The sequence below is a fragment of the Epinephelus moara genome, chromosome 10, assembly GCF_006386435.1.
Source record: "Epinephelus moara isolate mb chromosome 10, YSFRI_EMoa_1.0, whole genome shotgun sequence".
In the NCBI taxonomy this organism is placed as follows: domain Eukaryota; kingdom Metazoa; phylum Chordata; class Actinopteri; order Perciformes; family Serranidae; genus Epinephelus; species Epinephelus moara.
In genome coordinates this window covers 15433424-15448053 of record NC_065515.1, presented here as the reverse complement: position 1 = coordinate 15448053, position 14630 = coordinate 15433424, and the positions used below count along the sequence as shown (strand labels likewise).

General features: G+C 39.6%; 1 protein-coding gene across 3 annotated transcripts in view; it reads left to right on the top strand.

Moving 5' to 3' along the window:
• Positions 1-2420: 2420 nt before the first annotated feature.
• Positions 2421-14630, top strand: part of eps15 (epidermal growth factor receptor pathway substrate 15) — a 36164-nt gene continuing 23954 nt past the window's right edge. For all 3 annotated transcript variants that reach the window (XM_050054464.1, XM_050054463.1, XM_050054462.1), the window contains exons 1-11: positions 2421-2507; positions 5967-6008; positions 6682-6771; positions 6864-7007; positions 7130-7189; positions 8935-9060; positions 9408-9467; positions 9832-10062; positions 10330-10475; positions 12599-12755; positions 13600-13682. In XM_050054464.1, coding sequence (XP_049910421.1) covers positions 2454-2507; positions 5967-6008; positions 6682-6771; positions 6864-7007; positions 7130-7189; positions 8935-9060; positions 9408-9467; positions 9832-10062; positions 10330-10475; positions 12599-12755; positions 13600-13682 — 1193 coding nt within the window. In that variant the 5' untranslated portion in view covers positions 2421-2453. The remainder of the gene's footprint in view (positions 2508-5966; positions 6009-6681; positions 6772-6863; positions 7008-7129; positions 7190-8934; positions 9061-9407; positions 9468-9831; positions 10063-10329; positions 10476-12598; positions 12756-13599; positions 13683-14630) is intronic.

Sequence of the window (14630 nt, the reverse complement as noted above, 5' to 3'; positions counted from 1 at the left end):
AGAACATTATGTAAAAATTGAACAACCCAAAAAGTTTAAAATTAGCTCCACCTAATGGTAGAAAGTATTTGTGTCACACCAGCACATATGTACTTTTACTCAAGAAAGATTTTGAATGCAAGTCTTGTAACTGTACCGGAGTATTTTGACATTGTTTCGCTGCGACTGAAAAAACTACTTTGGGTTTACTTCCTACAACTGAAAATGTACACATTATAACTATTTTCAGACTCATTTAAATTAAATGAGACTACTTTTTTGGCTTATAGATGGACAGACAGATAAATTTTGGATTCATGATATTCAGATTTTAATATCTTGCAGTGTGGAGGCTTTGAAACAACATGTAAACAATGTTGTGAAATACATTTTATAGATATATAACTGAAAAGTTGAACAAATTGTTACAAAATATGAAAAATACCATGACATATTACAGTAATGGTTGCCTTACGTTGCACATTATTCAGCTGTTGTCAGTTCTTATTACACACATTTTTCTCATCATCTTGTCTGATTTCTGTAAAGAAAATATGCCTGTTGGTCTTCAGACTTTCCAAACTACACCGTAACTTAAAAGTTATTACTAACTTCCTCAATAACTGCATTAGTGACTTGTAACTTTATCCTGATCAATTTGGTTATAAAGATGGAATACATGTTTCATGTTCATTAGACTCTGTCTTCCATAGATAACTGAAAAAACTTAGTAAATTCTGATTTTTATTTTATTTTTATTTTAACAATTTGTCTTCTTCCCAACAGGATGGCAAATTATTTATTCGTCGTAAGTTTATGAGGAGCACATATTGCAAAACTGGGAAAATAAGGAAGCACCTACATTTCAAGAATGGAAAACTTTGATGAAATTTTATCTGTTGTAGTGAAAGGACAATATCAGAAGACAGTAACAAAGAGAAAGAATTTGATAAGATATGGAGCCCAATCTATGCAGCTCTGTAGACTAAGTGGAGTCGCACCCAGCATCTTTACGCTCTGAGGAACCCTGTAAAGCATGTTTATCCTGTCTTGTTTATCATGTGTTTACGTGTGTGTACGTGTATGTATGTATCAGTGTGTGGGTGGGCAGCGGGTGTGTGCATGTATGCAGTAAGTATGTATAAGCATGTGTGGGTGAGGATGCAACATCTCATGTGATGACGACTGTATATGACCACAGTGCATTTGTGGATAAGTAAGTCAAACAGGATTAAGTCATAACATTCAATTTCTTGACAAAACAATGATTATGTAACACGGGAAATGTACAGTGTTCAGAACTATTTATTTATTTATTTGACCAGGAAGTCCAGAAAATCTCTTTTACCAGAGAGACCTGGCTGAAGTGGCAGCCAATCAGAACACATTTAAAATGCAACAAATACAACATATAATACAAAAATCCACATTAAAACAACAACTATTCAAACATAGTGGCCTCTCGAGAGAAACAAGCACGTCTCTGTCACCACACTGTTTATGATGCCCTTAAAATCATTGATGGATATAAGGGTTTCTGATTTTAGATCTTTTTGACAATTGTTCCATGTCCATGGTGCATAGTAGGAAGATGCAGTTTCCCCAGATCTATTAAAACCTGAGGTACATTAAAAAGCTCACCTAATAAAAACAATTACAAACTCCTGCCATCTGGTAGACGCTACAGAAGTGTGAAAGCAAGAACATCCAGACTAAAAAACAGTTTCTATCCACCGGCCATCAGACTTTTTATTATTTATTTTTATTTATTTTAGTTTAGTCAGTGTGTATTTTAGTGGTGTCAGGGCAGGAAGTAAGAATTTCATTGCCTGTAACCACGTTTTTGTTTGCTGTGTACATGACAATAAACCTCTTGAATCTTGAAAAAGATTTATTTTGTAAAAAAATAAAAATAACACATAAATATACAAATAATTAAAGAAAATGTGGTGGGGTGCAGCAGAGGGACTTTTGACCTCAGTATTTCTAAAATCCTTGCCCAGGCCCTGATTGTTGTGTTTCTTTTGTAACTTAAAAGCAGCTTGCAATTTAGAGTGAATCAATGTGCAGGAAAATTAAAGTAGATTGTCAAAATATGCTATGTATATGTATATATAGATACATAAATACAAACTACAGTGACATCTGCTTCTTTTTCCACCTCTGCTACAAAATTTAAAAAAAAAAAACAACAACAGAAAAATAATAATGAAAATAAAAATTAAATTAAATTAAAAAAGATTAAATTGAAAAATAAAATAAAATAAAATAAATAAAATAAAATGAAAATCAATATTTCTTTTGGCTTATGGTTTGTTTTTTGCTACGTGTTTAACAGACGATAGTAAAGTCTGCTATCCAGCCATAGGTTTTATGGTTTTAGGTTTTATATTTTATTAATATTTTATTCCTGTCATAGAGGTCCGGTGCCAGGTTTTTCAGCGGCCTCTGTCTGTGTCTGGCAGCAGCGCAGCATGAAAGCAGTGGGAAACAGAAACACTATGGCTGCCACTCTGTCTCTTACTCAGGTAACACTGTCTTACAACTCAAATCTAACGACAGCAAACGTGTGGTGTCCTCTGTGTGCTCTGCTCGGAGACATTTTAGCAGTGTTAGTGAAACCGGGCGGGCGGAGAGGCGAGCCTACCTCGATCCTCGTCCCTCTTTTTGGAAGTTTAGTGCTGCTGTGACTGGGAAAAGTTTCTGCCTAACGTTAATCTCTTTGGGGACTGCGTAAGGGCGTAGCTAGCTAGCTAGCATGCTAGCTAACAGCTAGTTAGTGTGCAGTGTTGGGCTGTTTTAGAGCCGCTTTGTCAAACTTCACACTCGCCATGTAACGTTACTTGGCTTCGTTTCGGTTAGGAGTGTGTATGATAACGTTTTAAGCTGCCTCGTTTTGCTACAGGCTAGTTGGTCCTGGCCAAATAGATGTTAATACGAGATACTCATGTGTGGCTCTGTTGTGGCTTCACTGTCATATCTTTGCTAGTGGAGCCTCTGCTAACACTGTTGTCCGCTAAAACATAAAGCAAGTTACACACAGTGTAGCCGTTAAAGCAGCCGTTGGGGACTTCATTGCTGCTTGTGTAGCTTGCTATGTGGTTAACTGAACAGGCAGCCAGTTAAATTGTATTATTACACGTAAACATGCTTCACTGACCGGGTTTGTGTTTTCCCTATGACCTTTCTGAAGTGGACACCGTTAACTGTTAGCCTGTTAGCTGCTGCGGTTGTTTTTGTGTTCACAATGTGAACAGAAAAACTCCAAATACTGTTAATAGCTGTTCAGAAACCAGAAAGAGGAAGTTAAGTTGAGTAGCCGCCAGTCAGCACTGCTGTCACAAAATGTCACTGTGCTGCTAGCTAAGTTAAATCCTGCAGTTTGTGTGGAAGTGTGTTTGTTTGCAGAGTAAATAAGTTATTTAGCAGGTAGCAGCCGGGTGTAATAAGTAGGTTACAGTCCCAGACTTGTTACCTGAGCCACTGTTGCCTCTAACAACAGACAGGAGCTGTCTGCCACCAGCAGCTCTGACATTATTATCTCCCACAAATGACTTCAAAAACCTGTGCTCATATCTCTGTGTTGTGAAACTTCATCGGTCTGTCAGGCAGTAATGTGTTTTTGTCAGCTTTACACTGACCCACTGATTCATGTTACTGGTGACATTAATGTGTCATGGCTGAATTGGGGAATTGAAATTTCCAGAACAAACCAGACTGGTGTGTCAACTGCACTGTAATGCATCTTGCTATCTGCTGCAGTTTTGTATGGCCTAGCTGGGGGAATGATTGAGGGGTGTTTTTTCAATGCTCAATTAAAGAGTCACCAGTACAATGACCCACAGTGTTACAGCCGCCAACAGTTCCAGGCACACTATTGTGAGTCACAGAAAATAAGTTGCATTGGCCAGAGAAAGATAAGTGCGTGTGGTCAGTTATCTCGCTGTAAATTGGCAGTTGACACAGCCGACAGATAAATGTGCGTCTTCCTCTCTGCCTGAGCTGTGTGTGCAAGTCTGTAACAAGACTGGCAGATCTTTGCTGTGCTCTTGTTTTACATGATGGCATGATTTTGCATGCCAATGTGTTTCTCTTTGGAGGAACACTAGGGCAGCTCTAACCACAGGTTAAATAGCCACTCCCTGGTTGATTCATAGCTCAGACAATTACTGTCCACTCCTTTCCTCCTTCGCTGCACCTGTCGATTCAAAAGCACAACAACCAATTGTAAGCTTTAGCTATATGGAGAAGGAAATGCTGATTCTTTTCCTGTTCAGCCCAGCAGCGGACAATCACGTTAGGGCCGGAAAGGGGGGTGTTTAGGAGAGGATATGACAGAAGGCAAAATTAGCTGTTGTCTGCAGAGTGACGCCCTGTAGAAACTGTCTAATGCTGAGCATCAGTAGCCTTGAGAAGTGCAGCCTTTATCCTGATGTCATTACTATCTGCATGCAATTCAACAGAAACCCTCTCATCATTGTGACTCATAGATGTTCACTGAATGGTGTGTGACACATTTTGTATCTCTCCAGAAAATGTGCTCATCTTTGCCAGGAAGCAAACAAAAGCATAAATAAACATTAGTAGAATTAGTTAGTTAATACTGAGATGATTAGTTGATTGTGAAAATTAGCTGCAGACCACTCTGATAATAGATTAATTGTTTATAGACAAGGGAAAGTGCCAAACATTTGCTAGTGACACCATAGTAAAGCTGCTTTCCTTTTCATTGTATCATAGTAAACTGAATGTATCTGGGTTTCGCAGTGTTTTAAAACTCAATGATCATTCGGTTAATTAGAGCTATACGAGACAGATTAATTGAAAAGGAAAATAACTATTGATTGCAGCTCTAATCTGACGTCTAGCACACTGCCATGTCTAGAATAATCATTTGACTTTCTTAAACTGTAAGTCTATATCTTGGGGGAAAAACTTGACTTCCGTGTCATGTTGTCTTTCACAGTAAAACAGGTCTTATTATGAGCACTGTTGTTTGGCACAGTGAACTAAATGAAGTGTTGCATTTGTTCTTTGTGTTCATTTCTCCCCGGCAGATGTTTTGGGCCGTTGACAGATAATTCAGATGTTTTAGTGACAAATTCAGCTGTTTCATGATGATGACAAATAAGGCTGAAATTTAACATACTGGTTATAGAATCTGTGTGTCTGCGTCCACCATCTGTAATGGATCAGTCTTTCCTTTTTTTCTGTCTGACAGCTGCTTTGGCTCAGTGAGTGACACACTTACTGTAGCCAGCAAACACTTGTTGATCATTGCAGCTTGTAAACTGTGGTATTGAGAAGGAATTTTAAAGTGTTAGTCTTTGTCCCATTATTTTAAAGGTGATTTTAGGGATTTGATTAATTTCATGCATAAACCTAAAAGAAGCCATATGAGCAGCAGACACAAGTGGGAGTTATTACAGATTTAAGAGGTGCCTAAAAATGTGGTACAAGTTAAGGCCAATCCATAGTTTCTGCATCTGCGTGTCCATGAGGGTCTGCTGGGCTGTGTGATGTAAATTTCATCATCTGCCCATGTCTGCGAGGGTCCATCTGGACCCCTCTGCAGACGTCCACATGCAGCCTATTTTTTGTAACCATGCGGATTGTGCGCATAGCAAATACACCAACTCCGCATGCTCCCATTACAAAATATAATCTCTTGTTTCACACTCCAGTTCAAGCCAGAACACTGTGGTCAAGCCGGCCGCGGCCGCTGCACAGGGGTGGGTTTAGTTTTCAGTTGGATATTCGACAGACATTCTCCCCATACCTAGGGACATCTTCTTAGTTTAAGTTTCAATCGATATTGGCATTAAGAGGACAGTTAGCACGTCTCCCAGCAGACCTTAAGTTGTACTATGACTTGAACCACATGCACGTCTGTGTGACTGCAACTGTCGGCAGACGTTCAATGTCTAAATCTTTAGCGCTGGTTGGATTCAATCTATTAACTTGAATTTTTTTTTCTTTCTTTGCAGCTCTCCAGTGGAAATCCCATCTATGACAAATACTATCGGCAGGTATGCAAATATAACTTCCCAGAAACATAACAATGCGGATATTGGAAATTCATTCAATAGTGAGCCCAATATTATTGTTTGATATAGTCATTTTAAGATGATTAGACTAATACTTAGAGATGTTTGAAGTACAAAATTACATAAGGGAAAAATACTCACACTTAGAAAATGTATTACTTGTGATTTGGGTGTACTCACCCTTTAAACTCTCAACTAGCTTTAGCTGCCTTAATAAACTGAAGCGTTGCAGTGAGCAGTGATCTCTCTTCTCTCCTATCAGTTCCGGGTTCTGTGTCCAGTAAAGGAAGTATCTCTATGAATTAATAATGTTTTCCCTTTGCCCGACATGTCAGGGGAGCTCGCTGGGAGCCTCATGAAAGGCTACTAACAGATCCAATACCAAGCTAATGGACTGCCGAGAAAATAGCTTTGGTTTATTATCCATATTGATTTAAGTGACTCCACAATCCCACGGGGCAATTCTCACAGTTTTCATTTGTCCTTTATTTGCTTCTCTCTTTCTCCAATTCAAATATTTTGTCAGTGTTATGGTCGTAAAGCTATTGGCTGAGACAAAAATTCAATGTCCTTTTCAGCTGTTTGGATGTGTTACTGATGTTTCTGAGATGATGTAAGCTCTTATGACTGTGTGTCTGGCTGTGTGTGCGTGCAGGTTGATCCGACGGGCAGTGGGCGGGTGGCGGCAGCCGATGCAGCTCTGTTCCTGAAGAGGTCGGGCTTGGCTGACTTGGTCCTGGGGAAGGTGGGCAAAGACTCAGATCAGTGCAGAATCATTACAATCTCTGTCGTCTTTGCTTTTGATGCTGATGGTAATAAATGTGTTTGTCCCCGTAGATCTGGGATTTGGCGGACTCTGAACGTAAAGGTGCTCTTAACAAGCAGCAGTTCTTCATAGCTTTGCGGTTGGTGGCCTGTGCTCAAAATGGCCTGGAGGTGGCACTCAAGAGCCTTCATCTGGCTGTTCCTCCCCCAAAATTTGTAAGTCTGCCACTGTGCATAACAAACACATTATTTCATTTACCACATATTTTACTCATACCAGTGAAATAGTTATCTTTTAATATGAAACCTAAGAATAACTGAGTTTTGTTTATCTCCAGCACGACACAAGCAGCCCGCTTTTAGCAGGAGTGCCTGTCGACATTCCCTGGGTCGTCAAGGTGAGGCACAATCTATATTTTCTTTGTAATATGCCTTGATATCTTTGTCTTCCCAATAAGAGAACTGCAACAGAAAAATAAATCCTTCAATATAGTATGTATGCATGACAGGCTGATCTTTTACGATGTGTTCATGTAAAATGTCAAATAAATCACATCAGCTCAGTATGTAACAGACATTTACAGCCGTACAACGTCAGTACTGTTTGTCCATAAACATTAACTAGTAGTGCCTATAAAATTCGGAGGGTGTGTGAGCTGCTTGACGCACAGAGCAGTAACAGCTGAAATGATTTATTCTAACAGCTGATCAGCCTGAATTTCTCTGGTGCTTGTTGCGCTACCTGTGAACATGTTACTGTATCGTTCTTCTTTTATTAGAGTAATTTTAATAAAAGACAAATTAGCTGGTGTAGTTCGAAGTAATTCATAAACTGATTAGAGTGAATAGGTAATAATGTATTGTCATTTGCCATTGTTAAGACCTCCTTATATCAGAATATTAGGTTTGCTGGTAGTGTGGAAAGACGTTGTAGGTATGTTCTCTACAAACATTGAGAAAACTGAGACATATGTCCAGGATATCCACATCTCTGTTGTGTAATACTCTCGAGCTCTTGGCGCCCAACCCTTTGCATCTAAGAGCAATCTATAAAAACAGATCTATTAATGTCCCGTGATTCAGAACTATTGGATAAAGGTTCACAAATGCATAAAAAACATAACTGTACGTTCGACATCTCACTGGTGAGCCAGGGACTTGATTCAGACCAGTGTAATGGTGGGGAAGTAAATTCTAATGAGAAACTGGAGGAAACAAGGTGAGATCTCTTTTGAGGAATGGTTCACAGAGTTGGCAAAAGTTGCATCATGTGAACAAATATCTGTCAGTTCTAAGGACAGGACGGAGAAATATGTGGAGAAGCTACTAGTAGTACGTTGAATCTGGAATTGAATCATACGCCATGTGGACAGTGCTCTGTTGCATACTTTTTGAGTGTCTGAGACCTTATCTGCTGCTTGTAGATCAGAGAAGATTGTGGTACATATTAATGTAGGAATATAGATTTTCTTTGTTTTAATTTTAAGAATTACGTATGTCTTATTATTTATGCATTTTTATATTATTATTTTATTTAATTTTTTTTTCTCCCTCTTGTGTATGCACATATATTTGATTTATTAACACTCGGTGACCCTGTTTATGTTTGGGGGAAAAAAAGCAAAAAAGTTTGATAAAATATTAACAATAAAAAAATAAATATATATTTTAATAGCTACCTGAACCAAAATATTGGATGTTCAGTTAAAGACCAGTCATAAAGGGAGTGTCAGTACAATACATCAAGTCATTTCCTCACCTGAACCTCAGTGAAGGTTGTCGAATGTAAAGAACTGACATATGATGGCAACTTTCTCCTCTTGATTGTGGCTAGCTCTAATTAGCATGTTAGTTTTTAATGGTGTGAGGTTTCTGTCGCTTCACAGCAGTTTGACCTCAGCTTTATCCTGCTATAATAAAAGAGGCTGTATAAGCGCTGCCTACTTATTACTAAAGATGTTATTGAGGCACACACTGCTGTGAGAATTTGTTTAATTTGACTGACTGTAAAAATACATTTGAGTGTGTATAATTGTATGAAGATCATTTATTAGAGAACTTTTTTTACAGTAGCTGCATGAGGAATACATCAAGTCTGAATCATCTGTCTTTAATTATTTACATCTGTTTTATTTATTCCCAGCCTGAGGAGAAGATGAAGTTTGACTCCATCTTTGACAGTCTGGGTCCAGTAGGAGGGATTCTAACAGGAGACAAGGTCAAGCCGGTTCTGCTCAACTCCAAACTGCCAGTGGACATCCTCGGCAGGGTACGATCCCCAAATATGACACAATAGTTTAATGTATGGACAAAAAAAAACATGCATGCAGGCGTTAATGGTTACCAGTTTGTGTAGGTGGCTTTATAAAAAACCCAACTAGCTCATTAAAACATCTCTTATGAAAACAACTGTACATTTATTGTATATAACACAATGTTTTCCATATGGGTCTAAATGAAAGCTAAGGGAACAATGCAATGCAGAAAGTTGGGGAGAAATTGAAATCGGAGAGGAAGTGAGAGTCATTAGTGAGTCAGAGCTTTCAGGGACGTGTTATTATATATCATGGTTTTGTAATGATGCATGCTTGATACCAATGTCTGTTTGTATTGAAGGTGTGGGAGCTCAGTGACATCGACAGAGATGGCATGTTGGACAGAGATGAATTTTCTGTGGTAAGAAATAAGCTAACATCACAAATAGAAACAAACCACATAGGTTACAGTAACAGTTTCAGTTTAGGCTGTTTCTGAACTGATGTATTCAAATCTACTGTTTCTGTCAATATATAACAGCACTGATCTCCCTGGCGTCTAAATCATATCACATCTTTTTATCTCCTGTTCTAGGAATAGATTTGAATGTTTCTACACTTGTGTGCCTTCATTATACTAACAATTTTGCAGCTATTACAGGCTGTGAAAATCATTTCTGTATCCCTGAATGGAACGAGACGCGAAAGAAGTGTGAGGACGGAAAAACCACAGGGTGTTTATCGGTAATTGTCTTCTATCATTGATTTTTGTTGCCCTTTCCCAGGCCATGTATCTGGTGTACAGAGCTCTGGAGGGGGAGCCTGTTCCCATGTCCCTACCACCTCCCCTGGTTCCACCCTCCAAGAGGAAAAAACCCTCGGTGCCTCCTGTGATGCCCCTGTTACCCTCGCCCCCCTCAGTCAAAGACAGTCGCTCCTCCCACGCTGGCTCTAAGACCATGCCCCACCCCCCTAAACCCGCCCCAGCTCCTGCCCCAACACCAGCAGCTGCCCCTGTGAGTACTGGACCTGTCTCTGCCGTGCATGCACTGCCTGATAAGCTTTTGGATGTTTTACTTTACCTCCACATAGCTGCAACGTCAAACATTTAAAATGATTTCAAACTGGCTAGTTCAGTGTGTTTTTCAAAAAAACAAGACGAGTGGGAGCTTGAAGGTAAGTTTTGATTTAGTGTTATCTCACCTGTGTAGGCTGTATTACATTCTAAGATGAAGAAACTTCCTTCCAGTGCTAGTTGAAAGTGTGTTTTGTTGCCTGTGCAGTGGGTGGTGTCGCCAGCAGACAAAGCAAAGTACGATGAGCTATTCAGCAAGACAGACAGTGACATGGACGGCCTCGTGTCTGGACCTGAAGTCAGAGACATCTTCCTCAAGACTGGGCTGCCCTCTGCCACCCTTGCACGTATCTGGTAAGTAAGGACAGCAAAACTCCCGTTCACCTCCTCTGCCAGCACATAAGGCTACTTCTTTAAAACACACACACACACACACACACACACACACACACACACACCATGTAGCAGTTGCAGTGATTGTGTAGATTTTAAACCCTTTCACTTGGTCTTCATGAAATTATTTTTATTCCAAAGAAGTTGGGTTGCTGTGTTAAATGTAAATAAAAATGATTTCCAACTCCTTTTCGACATACATTCAATTCCGTACAGCAAAAAGGCATGTAGCGTACAAACGCTAAACTTTATTGAATTTGATGCCTGCAACAGGATCCAAAAAGCCGGAACAAGGTCACGCTTACCACTGTGTTACATCACCTTTTCTTTTAACAACACTCTCTAAGTGTTTGGGAACTGAGGATGCTAATTGTTGAGGTTTTGAAAGTGAAATTTCTTTTTCAAGATTCACTAGCATGCCATCCAAAGTCTTCAACATTTATAGACTGTCTGTGTGGAGGAATGGGCCAAAATCCCCTTTGAACACTGAGAGATTAGTTTCTTCATTCAGTAAGCATCTTGAACTTGGCACTCGCTTCTCCAAGTATAAAATAAGTTTCAGTTAGAGTGTTCAGTACATTTTTTCCTTTGTCATTCCACTTTATTGCACATAATTTTTATGGAATGAAATGTTATGATTTCTATCAAAGTTTTTTTTTTTTTTTTTTTGAGTAAATACCAATGTCTGGTCTAAATTTCATGTGAATAGCTGCATTAGGGATGTTTAATGAAAAATAAAAGACATGTTTAGTATTTATTTCCCCCCACTGTATGTCGAAAAGGATTTGCAAATCACTGCATTCTATTTTTATTTATCTTTGTAACATCGTCCCACTGTTTTTGGAATCGAGGTTGTATATTTGCCAAAATTTACAAATCACGTGTTTTGCCACAAAGGGCTATATAATCTGTACAGCATATGACATGCTCTATCCTGATACCTTGATTTGGATAAGGGAAAAAAAGTAGGGTTTCCAAGGTCACAGAAAGGGAAATGGAAATTCGTGGAATTCCAGATTCTCATTTTCCAGGCTTGGAAAAGTCATGGTGTCGGTTAAATCCTTGAGAGTTTTGGAAAAGTCATGGAGTTTTATTGTGGATAATGAAATTGTTGAATAGCATCCATCTTCCATTGATATCTTTCCACATAATGTAACATAACGGAAAATTGATTTTCTTGAGCTACTGAGGTAACGTAGCTCTGTCATACGTAGATGTGTGACGTTTTGTCTTGGAGTTTGGTTCTTCCGCGCATGTATGACAGCTAGCTGGAACTATGTTTGAATGGAGGTTGAATCTGATATGTTTGAATAATGCTGGACAAGTGGGGCAAGAAAAATAATGTTATGAAGGTGTGATTTAACACGTCATCTATCCCAAAGTTTCCATACTGGTACCGGTACCGGTATATTGAGATTGAGCAATTGATGTGGACAGCCTAGGGTGTTCAATTTTAATTTGCACACTCCGGTAGAAAATTGGCTAACAGGCCACCGAATTGTCAGTTGTCACTCCCCTGCTTTTTTGTTTGAAAGTTTTGAAAATTTGTCCATGAAAATGTGTGGGAACCCTGAGGAATAAACCTCAGGAAGAGGACAGAAAGACATTTAATAGAGTGGAAGGGAATCAAAATAGGTATGTTACACTCTGGAGAAACAGAATACAGTGTTAGGTAAATAGAATGCAGACATATTTGAAGAATATCAGAGTTGCTGGAGGACATTTTGTTGGCATGAGGCTGCACAAATTGTGTTAAATCACAATGCAACATCAACAATAAATCCTTTACTGTCCCAAAAATATTTAAATATTGTGCCTGAGGTTATTAATCTAATGGCAATATATGGAATAAACACATAATGGTGTGATGATGTTGGTGCAGGATGGCGACAGTAGTGTTCATAGCTCTGCAGTGCGTGCTGACACATCACATCACATGGATTTTTATCCTCACATGGTTGATTAGCCTCTGTCCTGTTGTGACTGCCCCGAACATGATGATCGGCCAGGCTATCACAAATAGTCGTTGCCCGAGGTGTAAATCGTTAGTCTCTTATGTAACCTGTGTCGGTTTGTGTTCTCAGGGAGCTGTGTGACATTGGAGACATCGGGAAACTGACCCGAGAGCAGTTTGCCCTGGCGCTTCATCTAATCAATCAGAAGCTGACTAAAGGCCTGGAACCTCCGCAGAGCCTCTCCCCGGAGATGATCCCTCCATCCGACAGACAGAACATCAAACAGGTGAGTCAAGTCTATGAATAATGATCAGGGATGTCTGGATCATAACTGACTGATTTAAGTTTCTTGCTTAATTATTTTGACTGACATTTTCCCTTCTTTCTCCTGTTTTTGGCAGTTATGAATTGTTTTTTAAAGCTTGCAGCTTTGTGACTTTATTTTCTTCCTTATGCAACACTTTTATGCTTCTCCCTCTGTGTTCTCTCTTCACATTTTTACATTGCATCCACTTCACACGTGCAGTGGGATGATCCTGAGTGAGTGTGTGTGGTAGTTTACTGACTCGGGGACATCTCATTACTTCTAATAGGCTGCCTCTCTTTGTCATCTTTCCGCCTTGTCTCACTTATTTGTGTTTCTGTTACCAAAACTTAATCACATATTACATCATACGCCTATGGGGGAAAGCTGACAAGAGCAGAGGTTGCTGTTTTAAGTATTTTGGGATGCACCGAGGGCAACACATCCAGTCTGTAGACGCAAATCAATCAGCTAAATGATTTTAATTTATTGTAGTATCCTCCAAGTAACGTTACCCCTGACGTAGTCTCCCTCTCATCCCTGCCATTTTGTGTCTCCATCAGTGGCTTCGTGTGTGAATTTAAAGCCATCAGTGTAGCTCTGTTGTTCATTTGTGCTGTGACAGTTATTTCTTTATACTGTAACATGTCCTAAATATTCAGGATTTTTCATCACCATGGTAGTAATTGTGCCGTTTTCTCAAAATGAGTCTGGGATGAGAGGTAATTTTTAGCCCACAGTATAGGACGTGTCATCATTGTTAGGGTGTTTCACCCTCAGCAGCGACTTTAACCCTCTTGTATCCTCTGCCTTGCTTCTTCTTCAGAACAACGTGGCTAACCTGGCAGCCGACTTCTCCGCTATCAAGGAGCTGGATTCTCTCAGTAATGAGATTGTCGAACTACAAAGGTAAGCTGTTGTTCTCATATTCATTTAAAAAAGGTAAAGTCATGCATATTCTTACTGAAGCCATATACGCTGATCAGCCACAACATTAAAACCACTGACAAGTGAAGTGAAAAACATTGATTATCTCATTACAATGCAATGCTCTGGTGAGAAACCTTGGGTCGTGACATTCATGTGGATGCCATTTGACACACATCACCCATCCAAACAGAATTGCAGACCAAGTATCCCACCCCATGGCAAACGGTACTCGCCAATGGCCACCCCAGAAGGACAATATGCCATGCTACACCAAAAAAACTGCTCAGGAATTGCCTGTGGAACGTGACAAAGAGCTCAGTGCGTCAACCTGGCCTCCAAATTCCCCAGATCACAATCTGATCAAGCATTCAGGGATGTGTCCGTACCTCTGAGGTCCTTTGTCTGTACCTCAACTGGTCAGAGCCAAGTCCAGTCCACGATGAGGCCTTTGACCTGTTGAGGTGAGGACAAAAGAATTCTGGGGGTGTCCTGTGGTGTCTTGGGGTACCTGGTAGTTGGAGCCTGTCAAGTAGTATCCACATGAATGGCTCAAGGATCATTGTTAATCACTGCACCTGTTTTATCGTTGTGCCTGAGTGGTGTGAGTGTGGGTTTTGTCACTGGTGGTGACAAGGTGTAGCATAAAGATGGCCTGTCACTTATTAAGAGTTCCGCTAATTAATTTGAATGTTCATCTTTAAAAATGGGTGACATGCTATTTAAGCCCCTTTTTTTTGCTGCAGTGTGCTTAAATGTTGTTAAAACCCAGAAAAGATGAATTTTCAGCTTCTATGTATATATTCTTGGAAAAAGATTTTAGAAAAATTGTTTAATGTAAATTGGGATATAAACCCCAGAAAAAAGTCTTGTGTCATAGCAGGTAAATGTATGTTTGTATCCCCTACTGACCAGCAGGATGCAGTGTTT